This window comes from Schistocerca americana, chromosome 5 (assembly GCF_021461395.2).
Source record: "Schistocerca americana isolate TAMUIC-IGC-003095 chromosome 5, iqSchAmer2.1, whole genome shotgun sequence".
Taxonomy (NCBI): domain Eukaryota; kingdom Metazoa; phylum Arthropoda; class Insecta; order Orthoptera; family Acrididae; genus Schistocerca; species Schistocerca americana.
This window is the reverse complement of record NC_060123.1, coordinates 490,616,269-490,640,659: the sequence shown is the minus strand read 5'-3', so window position 1 is coordinate 490,640,659 and position 24,391 is coordinate 490,616,269. Positions and strand designations below refer to the sequence as shown.

At 42.8% G+C, this 24,391-nt stretch overlaps 1 protein-coding gene across 1 annotated transcript in view; it reads left to right on the top strand.

Annotated features, from left to right (window-relative positions):
- The window catches only part of LOC124615911 (high affinity cAMP-specific and IBMX-insensitive 3',5'-cyclic phosphodiesterase 8A), a 1,662,866-nt gene that overhangs the window by 1,057,325 nt on the left and 581,150 nt on the right, over window positions 1–24,391 (top strand). The window contains exon 4 of the mRNA XM_047144089.1: window positions 15,687–15,749. Within this exon, the coding sequence (XP_047000045.1) occupies window positions 15,687–15,749 (63 nt within the window). The remainder of the gene's footprint in view (window positions 1–15,686; window positions 15,750–24,391) is intronic.

Genomic DNA, 24,391 nt, shown 5'->3' with positions numbered 1-24,391 from the left:
ATATAAGACGAACATCAACAAAAGAGAAACGAGGATAATGGAATGTAGTCGAGCTAATTCAGGGAATTAGGTTAAGAAACAAGACACTTAAAGTAGTAGACGAGTTTTGCTATTTTAGAAACAAAGTAACTGATGATGGTCGAAATAGGGAGCATATAAAATGTAGACTGGCAAAGGCAAGGAAAGTGTTTTTGGAGAAGAGAGATTTGCTATCATCGAGAACAGATTTGTGTCAGGAAGTCCTTCATGAAGGTATTTGTATGGAGCATGGACGATAAACGGTTTAGACAAGAAGAGAATGAAAGGTTTTGAAATGTGGTGCAACAGAAGAATGCTGAAGTTTAGATGGGTAGATCACGTAACTAACGAGGAGGTACTGAATAGAAGTGGGGGGAAGAGAAATTTGTGGTACAACCAGACTAGAATGACTAGAAGAAGAGATCGATTGGTAGGACACAGTCTGAGGCAGCAGGGGATCGCCAGTTTAGTACTGGAGGGGTGTAAAAATCGTAGAGGGAGACCAAGATACGAATACATTAAACAGATTCAGAAGGATGTTGGTTGCAGTAATTACTCGGAGATGAAGAGGCTTGCACAGGTGAGCTGCATCAAGCCAGTCTTTGGACTTAGACCACGACAACAACAACAACAAAAATTAGAAAAAAGAAATTCACGCTAGGTTAGTCAACTGTGGCGCAGTTGCTGTGCAATCACTCAATCGCAGTCGTCATCGTTACGAACAGGAGGTGAGAAACAGATTGAGGTCCTATAAGGTCGTCCCCACTTTTCAGATGTGCAACTTACAGTTTATAAATTCTTCGTAAGATGTCACACCTGAAGTACTAACGAAAGCAGCTTCACAAGTTTTATCTTATCATGTGACACACCATATATAAAGCTTTTAAACTGACAAGTACGCAGAATTATCGGTAATCCGTTAATGCTTGAACTTGAACTGAATTTCGTGTCGAACGTAAAAATGAAATTTAGGGGCAAACATCCTTGTATCTCTGATAGCTGGGCTGCCGTATGTACAGTGATTACTAGCAAAGGAAAAAGACTCCTGCAACTTGTGTTAAATGTGCTACGTAACGTTGTAATCTGAACACGCTTACGAAATAGTAAACATTTCGCATCTAACATTGACAAATAAATAACGGATGTACAAAGTGTGATAGGGGAACAATTAATTATTCTATCACAGGAGCAGTCCAGATTAGTAGACACATTTTTCTAAAATGAATGGTTGATATAGTTATTTAGAAAACATACTAACTTAAAGGATGTACTCGCCTTAAAATAGGGCTCGTGAAAATAGGGAATACTTTTTACCCAGCAATTTCTTTCTCACCTAAGCGTGTGCGTTCTGTTAATCTTAATTGTAAGGGACCTCAAAATTGTTGAATGCCAACATACAGGAAGATTTGTAGTTAACGAACTCATCTTTTGTGCTCATTCACGGACAACGTTTTAATTTAGACATCTGCACTCTAGCGCTGTTAACTGTAATAACTTATATTCATTTTAGAGCCAATGCGTTTACAGCGTATCGAACAAATAAGCAGACGAAAATTGATCACTGCTGCGTCAGTGTGAAATTAGATTCAACGGCGCACATTTTGTTTGCGTATGAAATAAATCCAACACGCTCGAAGCTCACAATTTCATTTTCGTTTTTAATTGGCTGCTACTATTGGGTTTTCCCTTCCGTCCCAGCCTGTGACAATAACGCGAGCACAGTGGCGTATGTAACGTCTGAAGCAGAAAAAAAATATTTTGTGCGCGTGCTGCTATTATGCTCACTTGACGTGTTCCGTTATAATTGTAATCATTTCCCGCGGAATTTGTAATGGCTGTGAACAGCGAACATTTGTCAGCAAATGGTACATTCCCTTAGAGTAGCATATGAAATAGTATTCGAAGATACAACTTGCAACAGGAACATCGCGATTTATTCGGCACGTGGCAATTATAAACACACTACTAAAAGCATAAGACCACAATTTCTTACCTTTCGATCCAGTTGGCGAAGCTCCCTGGTTTTACCACATTTTTCCTCTGTTGGTGATGCTTTGGTTAAGGCACTGACTTTCATTCGGAAGGACGTTGTTTCAAGCCTGAGGCCGCCCATCCTGATTTATGTTTCCGGCGATTCTCCTTCAGGAGAAGTGGAATTGACACTAACGAAATGTAGGAAGAGAAACAACGGTGGGTTTATCAGCGCTCGAAATCTAATACTGTGTGTGCTATAAGGTACCTTTCTCCAGACTCTGTCTTAGAGAGCTAATTTCTTTAGCGTTTATCGGTGTATGTTGAAACGACGATATTGTACAGTCTTGTTTGATGACTTGAATATTAATTTTTTTCCTGTGTGAGCTACATTTTTATTCCTAGTAGGTTTCTGCAAGTAATGGACATAACACTGTTTCAGTACACACAAATTAGTCGTCTAGTCACTCACACAAAATTTGATGGCTCTACCATTAGCGGAAGCTGAGAAAAGGTACATAACAAATGGTAAAAGGTAACTTACGGCAAACTGGCTTCACAGTTAAAACACCGATACTTGGATAGTTGTCGTTTTCATCTTCACCTTTAATTGCAGTATGGAATCTTCTCACAGCACCTCTACTAAACATTTGAGAGAGTATTCATCAAAATTGTTATAATAACTTTGGGTGGTTACCATTTACTGCTATGTGATCAAATTCTACATTTACTAATACCTTGGGCACTTCATGTTCCGTACTACTAGAACAGTTTCAACAGATTTTTATTTTTCCTTTAGAGTCTGTCAACCAATCCATACCCAAAATTACACCTATACTCAAACCAGCTATTCCAAACAAAAGTGTGCATCAAAGAAATGCCTTTCATTTCAAGTTACAAATGTACTCTATGTGTCACCACATTATTCAGTTCCCCTGTAGCGCTAACCGTATGTCCATAACTCATTATCGCCTTTCATATAATTAAAAAATGTTTCTGAAACTACATTGATTTCATTTCCTGCATCTAAAAGAGCTTTCTCCTCACACCGTCTTGAAACTAAAATTCACACAATAAGCGAGAATGTTCTTGAAACGACAATCGCGTTCACCACAGAACACTGTAGTCAAAAATATAAACAGGAAACAAGCGAGGATATTTTCCAGGATGGCAAACAGTGCAAGTTCGTGTATGTCACATATCACCTATACTAATCACTGCATCATAGGAGTCTTTAGGAATCTCGAAATCACCATGAAAGACTGACAGATTTCCAGCCAGGCATAACAGTTTGTAGTAGCAAAAACTAAAAGCACCACCTTAAAAAACAGGTAAATTTATGTGATTACATTTGGAGTACAGCAACATGCAATACATCATTTTAGAGAGGAACTTACATACAATACTTCAAGGCAATAAAGAAATACTTATTTTCATCGAAATTTGATTCCTAGTCCTCTTAAATCACTTGCTGGGCTGGTTTCTTCAAAGATGGAAATTGATCTAGAGGAACACGTGGAATGCTATACTTCTTCTTTCCTCCTTTATCACGACTGGTAGACTCCATTTCAGCTGTTTGTTGTTCAGTAGTTCAGTAGTTAAACAATCTGTTGTATATCTTCTGAGTAATAAAAGCGGCTCTTGTTGAAAACTCTGCGAATGCTTCCATAAAAAAGGAACTGCTTTTCTAGAACTAGTTTCTGCAATTTGTTCAGTTAAGTGCGAAGTATTGTTTAGGACTTCTTAACCCGTATCTGTTTACTATACATTACATGCAAGTGATCTTAGAAAAATATTTCAGATATTTTCGCTATGGTATTTTATATCTTACATACAAAAATAGCTGAAATTGCTAAAATTAAAGAAGGCTCCTGAGCTTGATAGAACTCCTGTCAGATTCTACACAGAGTAGGAGCTGAGATTGATCTCATTTTAACTACAATATTTCGTAGATTTCACGAAAAAAAAAAAACTGTGGCCAGTGGTCGGAAGAAATCGAAGGTCGAGTCCATCTACAACAGAGGTAGCAGAAGTGATCTACAAAACTACTGTCCAATCTCATTGACGTTCAACTGTTGTAGACTGCTAGAATGCCTTCTGATCTGAAACGTGATAAATTATCTCGAAAAAGTTGACAGCATCTATGCCAACCACCATGGATTGTGAAAACAGCGAACTAACAAAACACAGCTTGAGCTTTCCACGCATGATTTCCGAAAACCACGTGACAGCGTACCACGCCAACGGTTATTAACAAGCATATTATCATGTGAAGTATCAAACAAAATTTGAGGATTTCTTGGTAGATAGAACGCACCAAGCTATTTCGGGTGGCGGGTCATCTACAGAAGTAGAAGTAGCGTTAGGCATGTCGCAAGGTAGTCGCTTTGGAGCCTTGCTGTTCATATTATATATTAATGTCTTGGCAGGCGATGTTGATACTAGCCACAAATATCCAGTTCGGTCTTGATAAGATTTCATAATGGTGCAAACACTGGTAACTAGCTAAAGATGTGCAGAAATTCTGACTAGTACACTTCGCAAAACACAGAAATATGGTATCCTATGACTACAATATCAATAACTGCAACTGAAATCGCTTAACTCACACAAATGCCTAGATGCAACAGCCTGTGTGGGTTTGATTGAATGATCACACAGACTCATTCGTGGGTAATGCAGGTGGCAGACATAAAGGTGACAGCCTGAAAAACACTTGTGCGGAAAATCGTAGGAAATAGTTCAAATATGTGCGACTTATACCAAATAGGACCTAAGAGCCACCGAACGTATTCAGAGAAGAGTAGGCTGAATCCTCACTGGTTTCTTCGACCCACGGGAGTGTGTCACGAAAATGCTGAAAGCCTGAATTAGCAGATGTTTGAAGATAGGCGCCAAATATACAGTGAAAGCCTACCTTACAAAGTTTGAAGAATCAATATTAAGTGATGATGTAAACATATATTTCAGCCGCTTAGGTATGGCCTCCGAAGCGACCTTCAAGAAAAGATTAGACTAATTACTGTGCGCACGGAACTATTTAAGCAGTCATGTTTTCGCTCTCCATACGCGACTGGAACGAGAATAAATCCTAGCATGAGGACGAATGCTCTACCATGCACATCAGGAAGGTTTGCAGAATGTGTACAGTTCCGAGAAAAAAATCATTATCCTCAAGGGCAATACCATTTTACTGACAAGTGATGTAATAGCCAATTCGTCATTGTAGTAATATATGTTAACAAATTAAACCAAATGGAACACACGTGTCAGAGGAAAGTGCGAGAAAACAGAAAAATCAATACACAGTGTACTCCCCCCATCCTCCTACACTCCCTCACCCCCCCTTACCCCCTGGCACCAACGTAGGCGTGTATTCTCGCACACAAACTATCGTGAAGGAGCCGAATACCATCCTGCGGTGTACTGGCCCAAGCGCGTGGCACTTTCTGTTGCAATTAGGTAATGGTTTTTGGAGGTCCTGGAGAACAAGTAAGTTCCTGACTCACCATAATCCGTACGTGTTCAGTTGGCGAGAGGTCTGTTAATTCTACAGGACGGGGTATTTGTACGTTGCGTCACAGCAGGCGTATGTGGACGTGCATTGTCCTGCTGGTGGAGGACATCACCTTCCTGTCGAATAACACAGGGCAGATAACCCGTGCAATGTAGTGGGGACTAGTGACTTTAGCCTGCAGAAATACCAAATGCGACCGCGAGATGTAACTGAAGGCCCCCCACACCATGAAGCTTCTGGTGCGACCCGTACGTCGTAGACCAAAACCTTTCCGGAATAGACCGCTCACCAGATCCTCGCCGTTCATGTGCAAGTTCATCACTCACATACAGACATAAGCCACTGTCATCGGCGAAGACAACTGATTGCCAGTCCACTCTCCAGTCGACCATTTCATGACACAAGGATAGTCGTGCTTGGCGGTGTTGTGGTGTCAGTGGTAGCCTAGCTAAGGCACGCGTCATGTTATCCTGGCTGCAATCAGATGATTCCCAATGGTTACCCGGGGGGGGGGGGGGGAGCTAGCCGTGCGGTCTGAGACGCCTTGGCACGGTTCGTGCGGCTGCCCCCGTCGGAGGTTCAAGTCCTCCCTCGGCCATGGGTGTGTGTGTTGTCCTTAGCGTAAGTTAGTTTAAGTAATGTGTAAGCTTAGGGACCGATGACCTCAGCAGTTTGGTCCCATAGGCTCTTACCAGAAATTTCCAAATTTCCCAGTGGCCCTTGGTAAAACAGCAGCTGCAAGAAGTGCCCAGATTTCTTCCATGGATGGTGTTCGGTAGGGCACTGCTGCTCTCACAATGTGTCGATTGTGACATGTGTCTGTACATGTGCCAATACATAGAAAGGAGGATCCTTTATTGTATGATTATATGATAGCAGAACAAACACTGGTAGCAGTTACTTCTATAAAATATCTGGGAGTATGCGTGCGGAACGATTTGAAGTGGAATGATCATATAACATTAATTGTTGGTAAGGCGGGTACCAGGTAGAGATTCATTGGGAGAGTCCTCAGAAAATGTAGTCCATCAACAAAGGAGGTGGCTTACAAAACACCTGTTCGATCTATACTTGAGTATTGCTCATCAGTGTGGGATCCGTACCAGGTCGGGTTGACGGAGGAGATACAGAAGATCCAAAGAAGAGCGGCGCGTTTCGTCACAGGGTTATTTGGTAAGCGTGATAGCCTTACGGAGATGTTTAGCAAACTCAAGTGGCAGACTCTGCAAGAAAGGCGCTCTGCATCGCGGTGTAGCTTGCCGTCCAGGTTTCGAGAGGGTGCGTTTCTGTATGAGGTATCGAATATATTGCTTCCCCCTACTTATACCTCCCGAGGAGATCACGAATGTAAAATTCGAGAGATTCGAGCGCGCACGGAGGCTTTCCGGCAGTCGTTCTTCCCGCGAACCATACGCGACTGGAACAGTAAAGAGAGGTAATGACAGTGGCACGTAAAATGCCGTCCGCCACACACCGTTGGGTGGCTTGCGGAGTATAAATGTAGATGTACTACGTGGACGTCCAGAACCTGGTCTACGGGTATACGAATGTTTCACATACCCCTGCTGAAAGCAGTGACACATCACCAATACATTGTGTCCAACATGTGTAGCATCCCGTCAGTGTCCATCCAGCTTCCCACCCTGTACAAACGGCTGAAGTTGTTCAGCAGGAGTATGTACTCGTCGACTGGGCATGATTGTACTCTAGAATGAGTATTACATACACTGTTCATCTCTAAACTCAGCACAGTTACTGCCCGCAGAGTCAAAACAGAGGGCTCACAGACAGGCCAACAGATCGCCATCATATCACTGATGACCGTGACAAATGAATAACGGTACAGTTCCTCAGTATGAACGTATTATACACCGGCACCACGGAATACAGTACTTGAGAGAGCTGCATATTTTTCAGCCTTGTATATATACGACTGTAGAGGTATTCATACATTATAGAGGTACACGACTCGTAACATTTAATAAGAAAAAAGAATAAAACAATGAAAACTGTTAAAATATTTCGTCTCCAGTTCCTAAGCAGGACGTTAAATGCTATTAACCATACTGCATGTAGTGATATAGGTGGTCTCCGCGACAGTTGCGTAATGGTACTCCGTTGACTATTATCCCAGATCTTCATACAAAACCCGAAATAGAAAGAACATGGGAAACAACTGTGAAGAGATCAAGAAACCTACATGGTGCAGCACACTTGGTACGAGTACCTGAAAATCAAGATCTTGAATCACTCAGTACTAAACTACTACCGTGACAGATATTCAGACTGCCACTACTATTATTAGGAAAATTAGATTAAGAAATTGATACCTGGGTACAACAAACAGAACACAAGCAAGAAGTATTGTAATGTGATAAAAAGTCCGAATAGACGTCCCGCAGTGTTGCAATTTCGACAGACATAAATGTATATAACATTGCATGCATATAGCCGGACGGTAGGCCGAGCGGTTCTACGCGCTTCAGTCTGGAACCCCGCGACTGCTACGGTCGCGGGTTCGAATCCTGCCTCGGGCATGGATGTGTGTGATGTCGTTAGGTTAGTTAGGTTTAAGTAGTTCTAAGTTCTAGGGGACTGATGACCTCAGATGTTAAGTCCCATAGTGCTCAGAGCCTTTTTTTTGCATGCATGCACGTCCAAAAAACGTCATAATTCGCGTCGTAATTCAGATTAACACTGGCACAGCAATATTGTATTTTTCCGCCGACACCGGGCAAGTGACTTTAGAGTGAAATGCCTCACCTGTACAGGAATATGGATAATGGATGTACGAGTACAGGTTGCAGACGAATCGTTGACGACATATGAAAGTTTGGGTGTGGCCACGAGTAGCCACATGGCCAGCCGGCACGGCAGCTCAGCGTGTTCGGTCAGGGAGCTGCCTGCTCTCTGTAATAAAGAAAAACTGAGTGAAGGGATCAGCACCGAACTTCAACGGATGTCATGTGACGTCCGCTCCGACCCAGTACAACGAACAATAAATAACACACCCTGTTGCTTCGTGTGTGAACAATAAATAACACAATTCGCAAAAAAAAGAAAAAAAGAGGACCGCTCGCGATAAGCGGGAAATCCGGATTCAAGTCTTGGTTCATTACAAATTTTCATTCTCGTCATTCCATTCTACAGCTGATAGTTGTCCATATTCGCAGTTGCTATTACGTTTAATGTATAACGTAAATGTAGTCTTTTGTTGAAAAAGAGACCTTACAACTTACTGTTACAGCTGTTCCTCTTTGAATTTGCATTCGTGTAAAATTTTATGGTCAGCATTTTTACATGCAATGAACAACCGTTGTAGCTCGTAGCTGAGGCAGCAGGAATGCGAGCAGCAATGTAAACGGTAAAAATTTCTTAAACAAAAAAACAAGAGGAAAGTATCATGTGCTCACGGATGTTCAAGTACTGGTATTGTATCTCTGCCGAAGTTGTTTGGGGATATGTTACAGTAGCAGCTTCATACTCTGTAATGAAAAAGACAGCCAAGCTATTTCACAGTATACTGTTCGCGTGTCAGACAGTATGCCGCTCGCGTGTCAGATTGGTCATGGTGCTTGTGTCTCGCTGATCAGGCTATGCGTGTTCAACACTAATTCGCCAGATACCATTCCTCGGCAGCTCGTGTAACACAGAAGGAAACGTTCTACAAAGACGAATACTCTCTGCTGGTTTAAATAAGTGTTCGATACAATCATCGCGTTCATAGTAAGTTCGAGAATTTTTTGTAAATACACTACTGGCCATTAAAATTGCTACACCAAGAAGAAATGCAGATGATAAACGGGTATTCATTGCACAAATATATTATTCTAGAACTGACAAGTGATTACATTTTCACGCAATTTGGGTGCGTAGACCCTGAGAAATCAGTACCCAGAAAAACAACCGCTGGCCTTAATAGCAGCCTTGATACGCCTGGACATTGAGTCAAACAGAGCTTGGATGGCGTGTACAGCTGCCCACGCAGCTTCAACACGATACCACAGTTCATCCTTAGGTTCGTTAGGTTTAAATAGTTCTAAGTTCTAGGGGACTGATGACCATAGATGTTAAGTCCCATAGTGCTCAGAGCAATTTGAACCAACCACAGTTCATCAAGAGTAGTGACTGACGTATTGTGACGAGCCAGTTGCTCGGCCACCATTGACCAGACGATTTCAATTGGTGAGAGATCTGGAGAATGTGCTGGCCAGGGCAGAAAGGCCCGTAAAGGACCTGCAACATGCGGTCGTGCATTATCCTGCTAAAATGTAGGTTTTCGCAGGGATCGAATGAAGGGTAGAGCCATGGGTCGTAACACATCTGAAATGTAACGTCCACTGTTCAAAGTGCCGTCAATGAGAACAAGAGGTGACCGAGACGTGTAACCAGTGGAACCCCATACCATCACACCGGGTGATACGCCAGTATGGCGACGACGAATATACGCTTCCAATGTGCGTTCACCGCGATGTCGCCAAACACGTATGCGACCATCATGATGCTGTAAACAGAAACTGGATTCATCTGAAAAAATTACGTTTTGCCATTCGTGCACCCAGGTTTGTCGTTGACTACACCATCGCAGGCGCTCTTGTCTGTGATGCAGCGTCAAGAGTAACAGCAGCCATGGTCTCCGAGCTCATACTCCATGCTGCTACAAACGTCGTCGAACTGTTCGTGCAGATGGTTGTTGTCTTGCAAACTGTGGTGTCACCGCCAGACACCACACTTGCTAGGTGGTAGCCTTTAAATCGGCCGCGGTCCATTAGTATACGTCGGACCCGCGTGTCGCCACTGTCAGTGATTGCAGACCGAGCGCCGCCACACGGCAGGTCTAGAGAGACTTACTAGCACTCGCCCCAGTTGTACAGCCGACTTTGCTAGGAAAGGTTCACTGTCAAAAACGCTCTCATTTGCCGAGACGATAGTTAGCATAGCCTTCAGCTACGTCATTTGCTACGACCTAGCAAGGCACCATTATCAATAGATATTTAACTTGTGATGCCTATACCGTCAGATCGATGTACACCACTTATGGATTAAAGTTAAGTATTCTAACAGTTACCTCCTGTTTTGCTAGTCTTATTTCTCTGACCTGTTCCAGACCTCACGCCAGCCTGCGTGAGCTTAAAAGCGTGCATTTCGGCCTCCTCTAGCAACACGATGTTGGCTCTTCTGCCAACACTTCACAAACGTCCCCATCTGTTGACTCAGGGATCGAGACGTGGCTGCACGATCCGTTCCAGCCATGCGGATAAGATGCCTGTCATCTCGACTGCTAGTGATACGATGGCGTTGGGATCCAGCACGGCGTTCCGTATTACCCTCCTGAAGCCACCGATTCCATATTCTGCTAACAGTCATTGGATCTCGACCAACGCGAGCAGCAATGTCGCGATACGATAAAGCGCAATCGCGATAGGCTACAGTCCGACCTTTATCAAAGTCGGAAACGTGATGGTACGTATTTCTCCTCCTTACACGTGGCATCACAAGAACGTTTCACCAGGCAACGCCGGTCAACTGGTGTTTGTGTATGAGAAATCGGTAGGAAACTTTCCTCATGTCAGCACGTTGTAGGTGTCGCCACCGGCGCCAACCTTGTGTGAATGCTCTGAAAAGCTAATCACAGCACCTTCTTCCTGTCGGTTAAATTTCGCGTCTGTAGCACGTCATCTTCGTGGTGTAGCAATTTTAATAGCCAGTAGTGTAGTTTAGGATCTATGTTTAATTTGAGTTATTCTGCTTCAAGAGAATATCAGCAGCTACTGAAAACAATTATTAATTCCTGTGAATTAATGTACAAACACCCTCCGTATCACTATTATTAATTAATTTATTAATAAAATAAATAGTGATACAGAGAGTGTTCAAATGGTTCAAATGGCTCTGAGCACTTTGCGACCTAACTTCTGAGGTCATCAGTCGCCTAATTCTGAGGTCATCAGTCGCCTAGAACTTAGAACTAATTAAACCTAACGAACCTAAGGACATCACACACATCCATGCCCGAGGCAGGATTCGAAACTGCGACCTTAGCCGCCGCTCGGCTCCAGACTGTAGCGGCTAGAATCGCACGGCCACTCCGGCCGCCACAGAGTGTCTTTTCATTCATTACAACTGAGATCGCGGTTCCTGAGACATGACGTCAGTTATGATATCAGTTACAAGGAAAGTCAATTTCTCTCTCTGTCCGTTACTGAGAGCAAAACAAGTAGAATATGTGCTTACCTCTTATGACAATTTAAGTCCTCTTGTATTCGAAACTGGAAATGGAGGTTCGTGCATTTATCGCTAGCTCTGCGTTGTGTTGAAGTTAAAGAGTAGTTTTCGACTGCCTCCTTAATTTTATTCTCGTTATTGTTTTCTTTCTCCTCGTTGCCATTCCACTGGGACATGTGGAGCCGTTCGTACTTGTTCTTTATAACAGATGTCCTGTTCATCTTAAAACCCGTAAGTTAATCCTTTTAAGCGTCCATTTTGTGCTACAAAGGACTCTAATGTAACAAAATATTTATTCACTGTCTCCTGTTTCAAATCTTTCCTTCAGAACTGTCACTCTCATTCCTTATTTACATCTTACTGCTTTTCCGTCCATTTTTCTCATTTTGGCGTCATCACTTCTGTTCCAAGGGAGATTCTGTTCGAATACAGGAATAAGGAGAATGTTTCTCGGTTCGCAGTGAATTATTGTGCAGTTTATTTTAAAAATTTACTCGTCATTCAGGTCAGATCAACTTGCCCAACGTTTTTCCAGTAAGTAAATTTCATGTGTACCGTGGCTGCAGCACGTCTGCATATTAGCCAGGTACAGCTTCTGTATCCGCTTCCAGGTTGCTATAGCCATAAATTTCTTGGAATGTCGTAGCGAGTAGAAATCACAGGCTGACAAATGTTTAAAAAATGTAGATATGGAAGCAATTCATACGTCAAATCGTTAAGTTTTCGCACTGCCAAAAGCCCTTTGTGAGACTCTGCATTGTTGGGACTACAAACATTTATTAACACGTTGTTATGAGGTTGCTTTCTTGTATGTTTGTTAGGTACAAATTTTGCAGTTTCCCTTAAACTATCTTCCCGACTAGCTAGCGACTTTAAACTTTCAACATAGCTCAGAACTGGGAGACAGTTCAGTATTAATTCGCTTCCTTGCCTGGTGTGTGGCGGAGTGCATTTTGTTTACTGCTATCCTTTCCCGACGGGTTACAGACTTGAAACCTTTAACATAACTCAGAACTCGATGCAATATTAACACGCTTTCGTGTCCACTGTGTTGCGAAGGGTTTATTGTATACCACTGTTATTTCTCCCTTTTTCTGTTACACTTACGAACGGTTCGTGATATTCTTGCACTCGTACAGACACTATGTTATTCCCGTTCAGGGGAGAATATTTTTAACTGAAATTTCCTGCGTAGTATCGGCGGGTGAATAAGATATTGTAATGCATGTGTAGTTAAAAAGAGCGATGCAATGTTCCTTTGGACATACGTGCATGTCCGGAGGAATATTGCATGCCGCCCGGGATTAGCCGAGCGGTCTCAGGGCGCTACAGTCATGCACTGTGCGGATGGTCCCGGCGGAGGTTCGAGTCCTCCTTAGGTCATGGGTGTGTGTGTTTGTCCTTAGGATAATTTAGGTTAAGTAGTGTGTAAGCTTATGGACTGATGACCTTAGCAGTAAAGTCCCATAAGATTTCACACACATTTGAACTTTTTTTTTAATATTGCATCGTACTTTGGAACAACACATGCACTGCAACATCGTATTTATCCATCGACACCTGGCAAGCGACTTTGAATTGAGATGCCTCCTCTGTACGGGAACATACACAACGAATGCATGAGTATAAGTTGTAGACATGTGGTTGACGAAATATTAGTCTGATCGTGAAGAGTGCTCGGATAGCCTAACAGTAGGCACGCGCTCGCGATACCTGGGAAATCCAGGTTTGATTCCTGCTCCAACACAGATTTTCAGTATCGTCATTCCCTTACGGTCGATGGTTCTTCGTATTCGTATTCTGAACTCCGAATGCAATTCATATATTTCATAACGACTGAAGTCGCCGCAGTGCTTGTTCCTTCTGACATGTAAGCATGTCCAAAGCAATGTGGTATCGTTCTCCTTAACAACATAGGCACCGCAATACCGCACTTCTCAATTGCCATGTTTTAAAAATTTGGGTATGAATAAACGATTGATACATGACTTCACTAGAAACTATTCATAAAGTAATGATATCATAATAACAATAAAAAATACTGGGTGTCCCTGGAGGAATGGTCAATTTTCAGGGATGTGACAGAAACAATCATTCGAAGTCAAGTAGTTTGGTAAACGTGGCCTCTAAAAAGGCATACCGGTACCTTAAGAGCTATGAGCTATCTTCGATACAGTGAAGCCGGCCGGAGTAGCCGAGCGGTTCTAGGCGCTACAGTCTGGAGCCGCGCGACCGCTACGGTCGCAGGTTCGAATCCTGCCTCGGGCATCGATGTGTGTGATGTCCTTAGGTTAGTTAGGTTTAAGTAGTTCTAAGTTCTAGGAGACTGATTACTAAAGAAGTTAAGTCCCATAGTGCTCAGAGCCATTTTTGATACAGTGAAACAAATCTCATCTACTGCGAGCTCTTTGCTTTCCATATTTTGACACCTGGTGGTACGGATCGAAACATGAAAAAAGTGTGATAAACATGGGCTCCAAAGTGCATACCTTAAGAGAGACGCGCACTTGTTCATCTTCGTTACAGTGGAACACACCTCTTCTACCTAAAAAAAGTGCTGTCGAATAATCGTTCCTGTTATATCCCTGAATGTTGATCGTTCGGCTTGGGGCGCACAGTATGTCACCATAGGGAATATTCACAGGTCATGTACACAGCATATTTACATAGTTATATCACAGAGATTTACACACATTTAAGTGGTTGTATTTCACATTTAAAGCCGATCCTAGAAGAGCGTCCTTTGCTTTAATCAATGCTCGGTTAAAAGATTTTTGTTGTGTCTTGTGTCTGGTACACAGAACATTAGATCGCTCACGGCTCCTTCTTCGTTACCTCAATCGCATAATGGAGGTTTCTTTGATTTGTTAGGAAGAGGTAGGTTGGAAATTTGTCATGAATTAAGCGCACAAGAGTAGTTGTTATGAAGCGTCTGCTTCTGTTGTAATCGGTAAACCAAGCAGATAATGCTATTTCAAAATGCAGCCGACCGTAGTGCACTCTGTTTGAAACCTTGATCGAATCGCACTGCGTCTGCCAGTCGTTTTTTCATTGATTAAGCTCAGAATTTCTTGATGAAGAAGTGTATCATTTAGGCTCACAAATGGAGAATCTATAATTTATCATTTAGCCTTTGTCCATTGCTCACTTCGCCAAGCTGTCTGCTACCTCATTATGAAATATGTCAGGGTGCCCTGGAGTCCACAAGAAATTTGTTACTATTCCTGCTTTTTTTCTTTTTTCTTCTTGGTAGCGCCTTCGATAATGATGTCTGTAATTGTAGATACCTTTGTTGAATTTTGGTCTTTTGAAGCCTTTTAGTACACTTGTGGAATCCGTTAATATCACCATACTGCTTCGTGTGCAAGATCTGCGGTATTTTACTACGTCCCTAATTGCAATAGGTCCACGTATCAGATTATTGCCTCTTTAGGTAGGGAATATAGGAATTGATAATTTCCTACAGCATTGTATGTTTGTTGCCGCTGATGATCTTACACCCATCAGTATAAATCTTTGCCGAATTCAGGTTGAGGGTATTGAGCAAAACGTTGATTTCAATCTTTATCTTGTACAATATTACACTGTATAGGGTTTGTATACTTTCTTCTGTGTAGCTGAATGGAGTATTGTGAACATAGCACCTTATGCAAATAGTGCAGGTAAAGGCAATTATGACCGAAATGTGTATATATTTGGGTTTTTTCATCATCAGCAGACCAAGTGTAAATCTGAAATTCTATAATTTCTGCTTGTAACTTCCGACTTCGTCTTTTTCGGATCAGAATTTTTAATTTAAGATTTACGTATTGCCCTTTTTCACCATTCGTGAAAGAGAGTATCATTAACAGGGAAATACAACGTATAATGCAAGTCAAAAGCTAATATGTTTAGTATACTATTTGACACTATTAACAATCAGTGTACGTACCTCATTAAACTAATTTTGTTTCAGAGGTCATCTTTGGAGCTCCGGTTTGGCTACCTCACCAAAACCAACAACCAAACTCCGCTAAAAGTGAGTACGACTAACTAAAACTATAATAGAAATAATCCACATATTCCGATTCTCTCTTTTAATTTGCAGCCGAATTTTCCGAAAGTTAATTGCTGACTAATTCAGAAAATTTCCTTGCGATGTAATATAGTCTTTCTGTATCTCTTATGTGAAGAGCGAAATCCATAGAGTGCTAACTGGTGGTACAAGATGGTGAGACAGATTCTGTTCGAATCTGCCACTATATTGAATACCATTCTTTTGGGGCATCGCACGCGCAACTGTTTCTTAGACGTTTTTCCATGCCACTAATTCCGAATGTTGAACCAGTTTCCATCTCTCTTTCAGGCACGGACGAATACGAAAACAACTACAACAGAATTAGATAGTTGCCGTACTTGTTTCGGAACATCACAGCAGAGAGAGATATTGTACTTGGAGAGAGATGGTAGGGGAGTACACGGTGTTACTCTCCGCAGATTAGCGTGGTACTGTGGCATTAAGAAAGCCATTCGCTCGTACAAACAAATACTAGCCCCCGATAAAAATTAAAAAATAAAAAATTCACGTACGAGTCCAGAAGGAACAATATGTCCAGGCTAAAGAGGAATCAACCTTTCTTTGCAGTACTTACCGATAGATGTGTAACGACTTGACGGTACAACAAGCAAAAAACAGTTGAAAGCATAGAAAAAGAGTCGTTTGATGTATGTCTGAGGTAAACCTGTCACGTCACTTGATTCGAATGGCTGCTCATTGGCATTAACTGCTGGCGTACGTTACTTGTCAAGTTGCTTAGTGAGCAACCCTGGCACGTGTTTGTCGATAACCCAGGGAAGACGTGATACACACAGCTTTGTACAGAAAGACTTCAGTTCTAGAGGCAACAAGGGATAGGTTGTAGACTGGGTAGATACGTTCCTTGATTTGCGTGGAAGCTGTTTCTGGATTTTCTCTCCAAGTATAAAAACAGGATGGCCGAAATGCTACATTTTTGCTGCCGAACGTGGGATAAGTCAAGCAACTAAGGTCGTGTAATAGAAATAGCACCATTAAAAGAGTAAATTCCTTAGAGATTTGGAGCAAGGGAAGACTCACCTTCCAGCATAATAGGATAGAAGACTATTGGGGCAATGGAATGCCTATTAAGAAGGTAGAAATGTACGGGTCGTACCAGTTTTCACAACAGATGCAATAGGTGTACAAAGCTTTGTCCACTACCACTTATATCTATTTGTGGTAGAATTATCGGAGCATGTTGTGCTCTCGCGAATTAAATATTTTCTTGGGGACATATTATCTCCTATGTAGAGTAAATACAGATTCTGCAGACACAGAGTATTATGATATGAAGTCCATTAATTCTACATCTGCAACTACATATATACTCCGCAAGCCACAGTATAATGCGTTGCGGAGGGTACTAGTCACTTCCCTTACTGTACCACTTGCAAATAGAGCGAGGAATAAACGACTGCCTCCGTATGAGCCCCATTTTCCCTAATTTTCGTGGTCCTTACACAAAATGTACGTTGGCAGCAGTAGAATCATCCTGCAATTATCTAAGTTTTTTTTCAATAGTGTTCCTCGAAAAGATCGTCGCCTTCGCTCTGGGGATTCCCATTAGAGTTCCAAAAGCATTTTCGTAGAACTTTCTTGTTGATCGAACCTACCGGTAACAAATGTAGAAGCCGGCCTCTGAATTCCTTCGATGTCTGTCTTTAATCCGACTTAGTGTGGTACCAAAACACTCGATCATTACTCAAGAACGGTTCATACTAAAATTATATACGTGTTCTCCCTTGCATATGAACCACATTTTCCTAAAATTCTACAAATATACCGACGTGGTCCATTCGCCTTCCCTGCTGCAGTCCTTACATAGTCGTCCCATTTCATATCTCTTTGCAGCGTTACGCCTAGATATTTAATTGACGTGATTGTGTCATTCGACACTCTACTAATGCTGTCTTCGAACACAGTGGGATTGTTTTCCCTTATTATCTGCATTTAGAGGTAGCTGCCATTCATCAGACCACCTACAAATTTTTTCTAATTCATCTTGTATCATCCTACAATCACTCAACGGCGACTCCTTCCCGTTCACCACGGCATCATCAGCAATCATCAGCAGATGCCTGTTCACCTTGTCGTTCAGAGTATTTTGGTGTATAGAGAAGAATAACGGTCTATCACACTACCAAAACACTCTCCATCGAGGACAACGTACTGACTTCCACACTTAATAATTCTTGAAGCCACTCACGTATCTACTACCCTACTCCTTATGCCCTTACCTTCGTTAACAGTTTGCCGCAGGTCACTTTGTCAATCCTTTTCGGAAATCTAGGAACAGAATGTGACACTTGCCTCTCATAAAAGGTACGTGGGATATCGTGTGAGAAAAGGACAAGCTGAGTTTCTCACGAGCTATACTTTACAAAACGGTGCCGATTTTTGGAAAAGAGCTTTTCGTCTCAAAGAAATTTGTTATATTCGTCCTGAGAATACGAGCCAACCATTGTTAGGATATTGGTCTGTATTTGGTCTGTAATTCTGACGGTCAGTTCTTTTACCCTTCTCATATACAGCAGTCACTTCCATGGAACTTCTCGCTGGGCGAGAGATTCGCGTTAAATGAAAGATAAGTAAGGGCCAATGCCGTAGAATACTCTTGGCAGAACCGAACTAGCATTCCATCCGGACCTGCCGACGTATTTGTTATCAAGTCCTTCTGTTGCTTGTGAATCTGTGTGACGGTCAAACGATGGTATGTGTGTACGATTGTCTATGTGAATGACATATTAAACGCGATATTTAAAACTTCTTCTTAACTTTTACTGTCTTCTACTGCCACACCAGACTAGTCAACAGATGACTAGATAGAAGCCTTCGACCCGCTTACCGACTTTACGTAGGTCCAGAATTTTCTTGGCTTCTCAGCAAGATCTTTTACTAACGTATAATGCTGTAGTAGTTTATACTTCGCGTATTGATCTTTTTTCAGACGCAGGAACCTCTACTAACTTCTACCTCTTGACATTTGCGGAGTTCGCTTTTGAACAGAGACTGCAACAGTCTTTGATTCCTCAGAATATTCCGAATCTTGTTATTAAACCACGGTGTCTCTTTTCCGTCCTTAATTACTTAGTCGGTAAGAGAGCAATTTAGAATCCGTTTACACTACCTCGCAGTGAAAGCATGAGTTGTGCTAATGGAAATTGTCTTCGCGAGCAGTTGCGAAAACTTCTAATAAAGTCTCTCAGTTCACTGATGATGAGGAGAAAACAGTGACACTGTAAACAGAGAAGACGACAGAAGATTCATCAAGAATGAAATTAAATTATTGAAAGAGGAGTGGGGGGGGGGGGGGGATATGCTATGGCGACCGGAGCGGTATTCCCATGGCCGTTCCACTGAAAATATTATTTCTACAAAAATAAAAAAAAATAAAAACAAAGAAAGAGAACCATTCTAACTGACATTACATACGTAATGAAATTTTCACTCTGCAGCGGAGTGTGCGCTGATATGAAACTGACGAATTAAAACTGTGAGCCGGACTGAGACTCGAACTCGGAACTTTAGCCTTTCGGGGGAAAGTGCTCTACCGACTCAGCTGTCCAACGGGTCTTGAGTCGTGCTTGGATAACTCAGTTGGTAGAGCATTTGCCAGCGAAAGACAAACGTTCTGAGATCGAGTCTCGCTCCGGTACACAGTTTTAATCTGCCGGGAAGTTTCGTAAGTAAAATTATTCAAGATTTGCTTATAGCAGACCTGTTGTGCAGTGCTCCATACTGCCTGTATCATAACGTAGGAAGAATATCCAGAAAGCAATATCTGTTTTCATGTAGCACGGAAGCAGTGAAGGGAACTTATTAACCGCTACAATGGCTCAAACAGTAGATTAATGTGCTTATGGAGGACGTAAAAAGCTAAAAAAAGCCAATAAAAATGATTGTGAAAGACGAAGGTTTCTTTCTACCGCTCAAAAACACCATTTATCTGCATATTTCTGCATCTGTATACTATCGATCAGCGAAGGTTAGCGAATATACAGACAACAGAAGTATACGCAGAAAAAGCAGTAACGTGTATCAGACAATTGTATGGTTTTCGACAATACGAGCTCTATGACAGACGTCTCGATGATGTTGCACCACTGCAAAATGACAAACAGTAGGTCACGTTATATGACCGATATCTCATCACCTGCCTTTACTGCGTTATCTACAACCAATTTTCTGCACCCAGACACAGAACTACGTTAATTATACGCGGGCAAAGATCTGAACCTGCAATTAATATTTCTCTTACATTATCTGATAAGGTGATCGATGTACCATTTTATATAAGACTTAGGATTAATATTCACTTACTTACAAAAATGAGTAATAAGTCAAGTGTGCATCTTGTTTTATTCCGCTGTGTTTTAATCACTTCACTGAAACTTGCTATTTACACTTCGATGAAGAATAAAGAAAGAACGTACGACAGCATAACAATTGGTGTTTAGAGAAACATGAGTAAGTTATCCAGCGACTGACTTCGTTGTGTATTAAAGTCCTCGTGGCAGTTTCGTTGCTGAATCTGGTAACAGGACATGCATTTCAGACAATATTCCTTGCCAGTACGATTGATAAGTACAAACGGTAACAGTAGCGAGAGCATCTCCATACATAATTAACCCATTCAATCAGTTAACGAAGTGCTCTCATAAGAGTAATGTTCTATTGAGTAATAAAGTTATTATGAAACAGATTAGAGAAATATCTGGGAGCGCTATGTATAATGATTGCCTGCATCAATTACTGATGAGAAGACATTTCAGTGTAGCCGCGGTTAAATACTGTTAAGAGATGCGACTGTTGGTGAGTGTGAGTCTTAAAACGGTTTTGCCCAAACTTTCAAATGGAAGCAGTGCACAGTTGCTTCTTGACAGGCGTTATAAGTCATCATTGTCGCAGGTCTAGTGGGAGTGGATAAAAAGAAGAATATTCTACACAGATGTAACATGAGTTGTAATACTGCATAAAATTTTCAGTTTATTTGAGCTTCTTTTTGATCACGTGATACGAACCAGTGCCCCAAAGTCCTGCAAGAAACAGACACGAGAGATGGAATCATTACTGCCTGCGTATTGACTACGGGAGCTAATAGGAAATTCATATGCTCCGATAGCACACTATTAATTTAGCAGATTTCTGTGCACAGCCGCCTCATCGTATTGGTTCATTTCATTCGTACGACAACAAGAGAAAGGAACCCCAGAAACACACATAGGAAGTAATTGTAAATAAATCATCTATTTTTTCTCTCTACCTTGCCTGGTGTACAGTGCGTTTCGAACAACCGGGAAAAATAATCGCTTGGTTGCTCTTGTTTGTTTGTGTTTTAACAGCTGCTATGACGTTTGATTCTAGACTCTATTGCTAGAAACTAGTTCACTACGGACGACCATCCACTTTGCTCCCGCTGAGAGGGAAGTAATGAGCGTTCGCCGCACGCTGGAGGAAGAGCGTTCGCATTACACCTCGTAGCTTTTTCCCATCGAGGCGTGACAGGATGCTATTAATCACGCCAACGATAGGGTATTCTTGCTCGGGATGAAGCCCTCGTCGTTTGGCCGCGCTGTGGGAGGCTCTTAACCTCGCGCGAACCAGGGATATTACTCCGCCGGCGACGGCGACGCCGCAGGTCCCGTGTGTTGACCGTGCGCGTACGGCAGACAAGTATCCGCTTTCACCTCTCCGTCACTTGTCGATGGAGCCATCACGCGATCGCGCTGGGATGAATACGCCGAGGCTGGAGGCCAGTTTCGTGTCACGTATTCCGAACTGTGGCCTGAAATGTGTAAAGCAACCCTGTCCTCCGAAATGGGAACTCAATATTTGATGCGACCTTCAATCGTTTCTTTTTTTTTTCAATTGCTTTTTTTAAAAGCATCGACAGTCCGAGAAGTCCGTTGCCGTGTACTTACCTTTCCGGGCTTTATTAAGCCTGTCTTTTCACTCTTAAAAAAATTGTGAAGCCCCTCCACGCCTACACCGACATAATGGCCAACACAAAAGGTCATGTGCAATCTCTGCATATTGGTTAGTTTTCATTAAGTGAGGTCTTGGCAGGATATGGGTAGTGCGATATTTGCGCACGTCTGGTTAGGTTAACCATTAATGCGCGCTCATCTGGAGATAGATTGGGTGAAAGTTGAAAGAAGCGTAGCGGTTTGAAAGACAGAGGAAAGATGTGCCAAGGCAAGAGCCAAGGTACCAAACGTCTGCGATGGTCGTGTTGGGTAGAAAGAGCAGTAACGGACTGCTTGCTACTTGCGGCAGATCATGCAAGGCACAGGTAAGTTAATGGTGGGTATCATGAGTACCTTTGACGTTGTGAGGCCTTGTTAGTCGGTGGCTGCAGCTCGATACTGACGTTGACTTCTCGACCAGCATCAGCACACCAGTTAGTGTCCGATAGGTCAAACACCGGATTCACAGTGTGGTGTAGTGTCGTCGGCTTGCTTGTGCCTTAATGTGAAAGCTTGTCGGCTTCCCTGCTATTACCTTTTGGTCGGCCGTGACTGCCGCTGGCATATCCAGACGGTATTGCTGATGTGCAGGGGCTTGCCGATGTTGTCGTTTGTGAGTGTGTGTTAGCTCTCCATAGGTGGTTATGCCCTAGCTAGCAGTGTCTTTGGTCGGTTCTGCTTCCACTTGTCGTTGTGGTCGTAGTTCCCCACAATAAGAATGAAGGGATTGTTCGAGTGTCTCTAGTTCCTGTGTAATCGTGGCGAGTTTTTTTAATACTTCTTTGAGGGTTTTAAGGCGGAATTCATTGTGAAGATCCACGGTGCGAGTGTAGTGCGGAGCGTCGCTAATGATGCGTAGCACTTTGTTCTATACTATCTGCAGGCGGCACAGTCGTGTAGGAGCTGCATGTCCATAGACGGGAGCTGCGTACGTCATCACAGGTCTGATTAGTGTCATGTATATGGATCTCGACATCCTCCTATATAGTGTGCGTTCCCTGTTGAGCTTTGGATAGAGTTGTTTGAGCCTCGAGTGCGCTCTGTTGGTAACGCATTCTATGTGGTCCCCTCCTGTAAGATTCCAGTCCAACCAGACGCAGAGGTATCTGACTTTCTCTCGGAAACGTATTGGGCGTGCATGTAGTATTACCTGTCTACAGCGTTGTTGTTTGTGCATTAGCTTTGGTCTGCGTGTGAACAGAACTGCTTCGCGCTTTTCGATGTTTACTTTAATAGGGCACCGTTCCAACCAAGGCTCGGCAGTTCTGAGTGGTGTCTGTAATCGTGAATTTATGTTCCATGGTTTCCAATCTTGCGCAATGATGACTATGTCAGATCACCAACGTCGTGTTTTGTGTTGCTGGGAAATCATTAACGTAGAGGTTGAACAAGATGGGCCCCACTGTACTTCCCTGGGTTACTCTAGCTGGGATACAATGTTGTGTCGATTGTTCGCCCTGCAAGTCAATGTTCGTGAGATGTAAGTGTATGAGAAGAACGAGTCCGTCGGGGAAACCAGCATCGCTTAGTTTGCGCACGAGGCCTTGTGCCAAAGACGGTCGAAAGCTTATTCGATGCCCAGGAACAAAGCCCTCGTGGCTTTGTTCATGTTGTAGCCGTGTGTTATATGTTCAACTGCGCGGAGGAGTAGTTATGTTGTTAAGTGGTGATCCCTAAAGTCGAACTGAAGCGGCCTTAGGGTGTCATTGGCGATGCAGTGCCCAGTCATGCGTTTAGCAAGCGCAGCAGATTAATGGATCGGTAATTTTGTGGGAGGGAGTGGTCTTTGTGGGAGGGAGTGGTCTTTTCCTGAACAATAGGACCCTGGCCACCGTCCAAAAGTCAGGGAAGTGTTGGTGTTGTGTGACGGCATTCGTTATGTGTGTAAGGTATTCTTCGTCTCTATCCGTGAACTCCCGGAAGACACGGATTTGAATGCCATCGGGACTAGGGGCTTTCCTAGCATTGGAATTCTTGATAGCCCAAGTGATTTAGTTTGTGCTAGTGCGTCTGATTCAGTTGCGCGTGAGCTGGTCCGTTTCAAGTGTGAATACTGGATGTGAAGGAGCCAGATTCGGCATGAAGGACGCTGAAAGTGTTGTGGCCATAAGCTCTGCCTTCTTTTTAGAGGATTATGCAGTGCCGTCTGGACGTTGTAGAGCAGGAACGTAATGTTTCTCTCTGGCGAAGTATGGAATCTAGCCTTGCGAATTTCTGCCCCCATTGTTCGTTTCTAAATGTTTGTATTTTCTCTCGTATTAGTCCCTGTAGTCTGCTAACGTGCAGACACGCTGCCAATATCTCCTGAGGAGGTTCCCCATTGGGATAAGGCTTAGAATTTTCTGGGGCAGGGCCCTCGAGTGTTGTTGTAGTGTTGAATGTGAAATGGCTTCAGAGATTGCGTCTCGGACAGCAGTAATAAGAACCTCCAACGCCATATCAATTTGTTGCGTGTTGTTAATTTCGTACCTGTTCGGAACGCGACTATCGAGCATTTCCTTGAACAAGAGTCCAGTTCGCGCGTTAGTAGTTCAGTAACCTGCCGTGGTTCTGTGTCTTGCACTATTTCTTCCATGTGAAGTATTACAGGCTTGTGGTCTGAGTCCAGATCGTTTTCAACCGAAGACTGAATGTGGT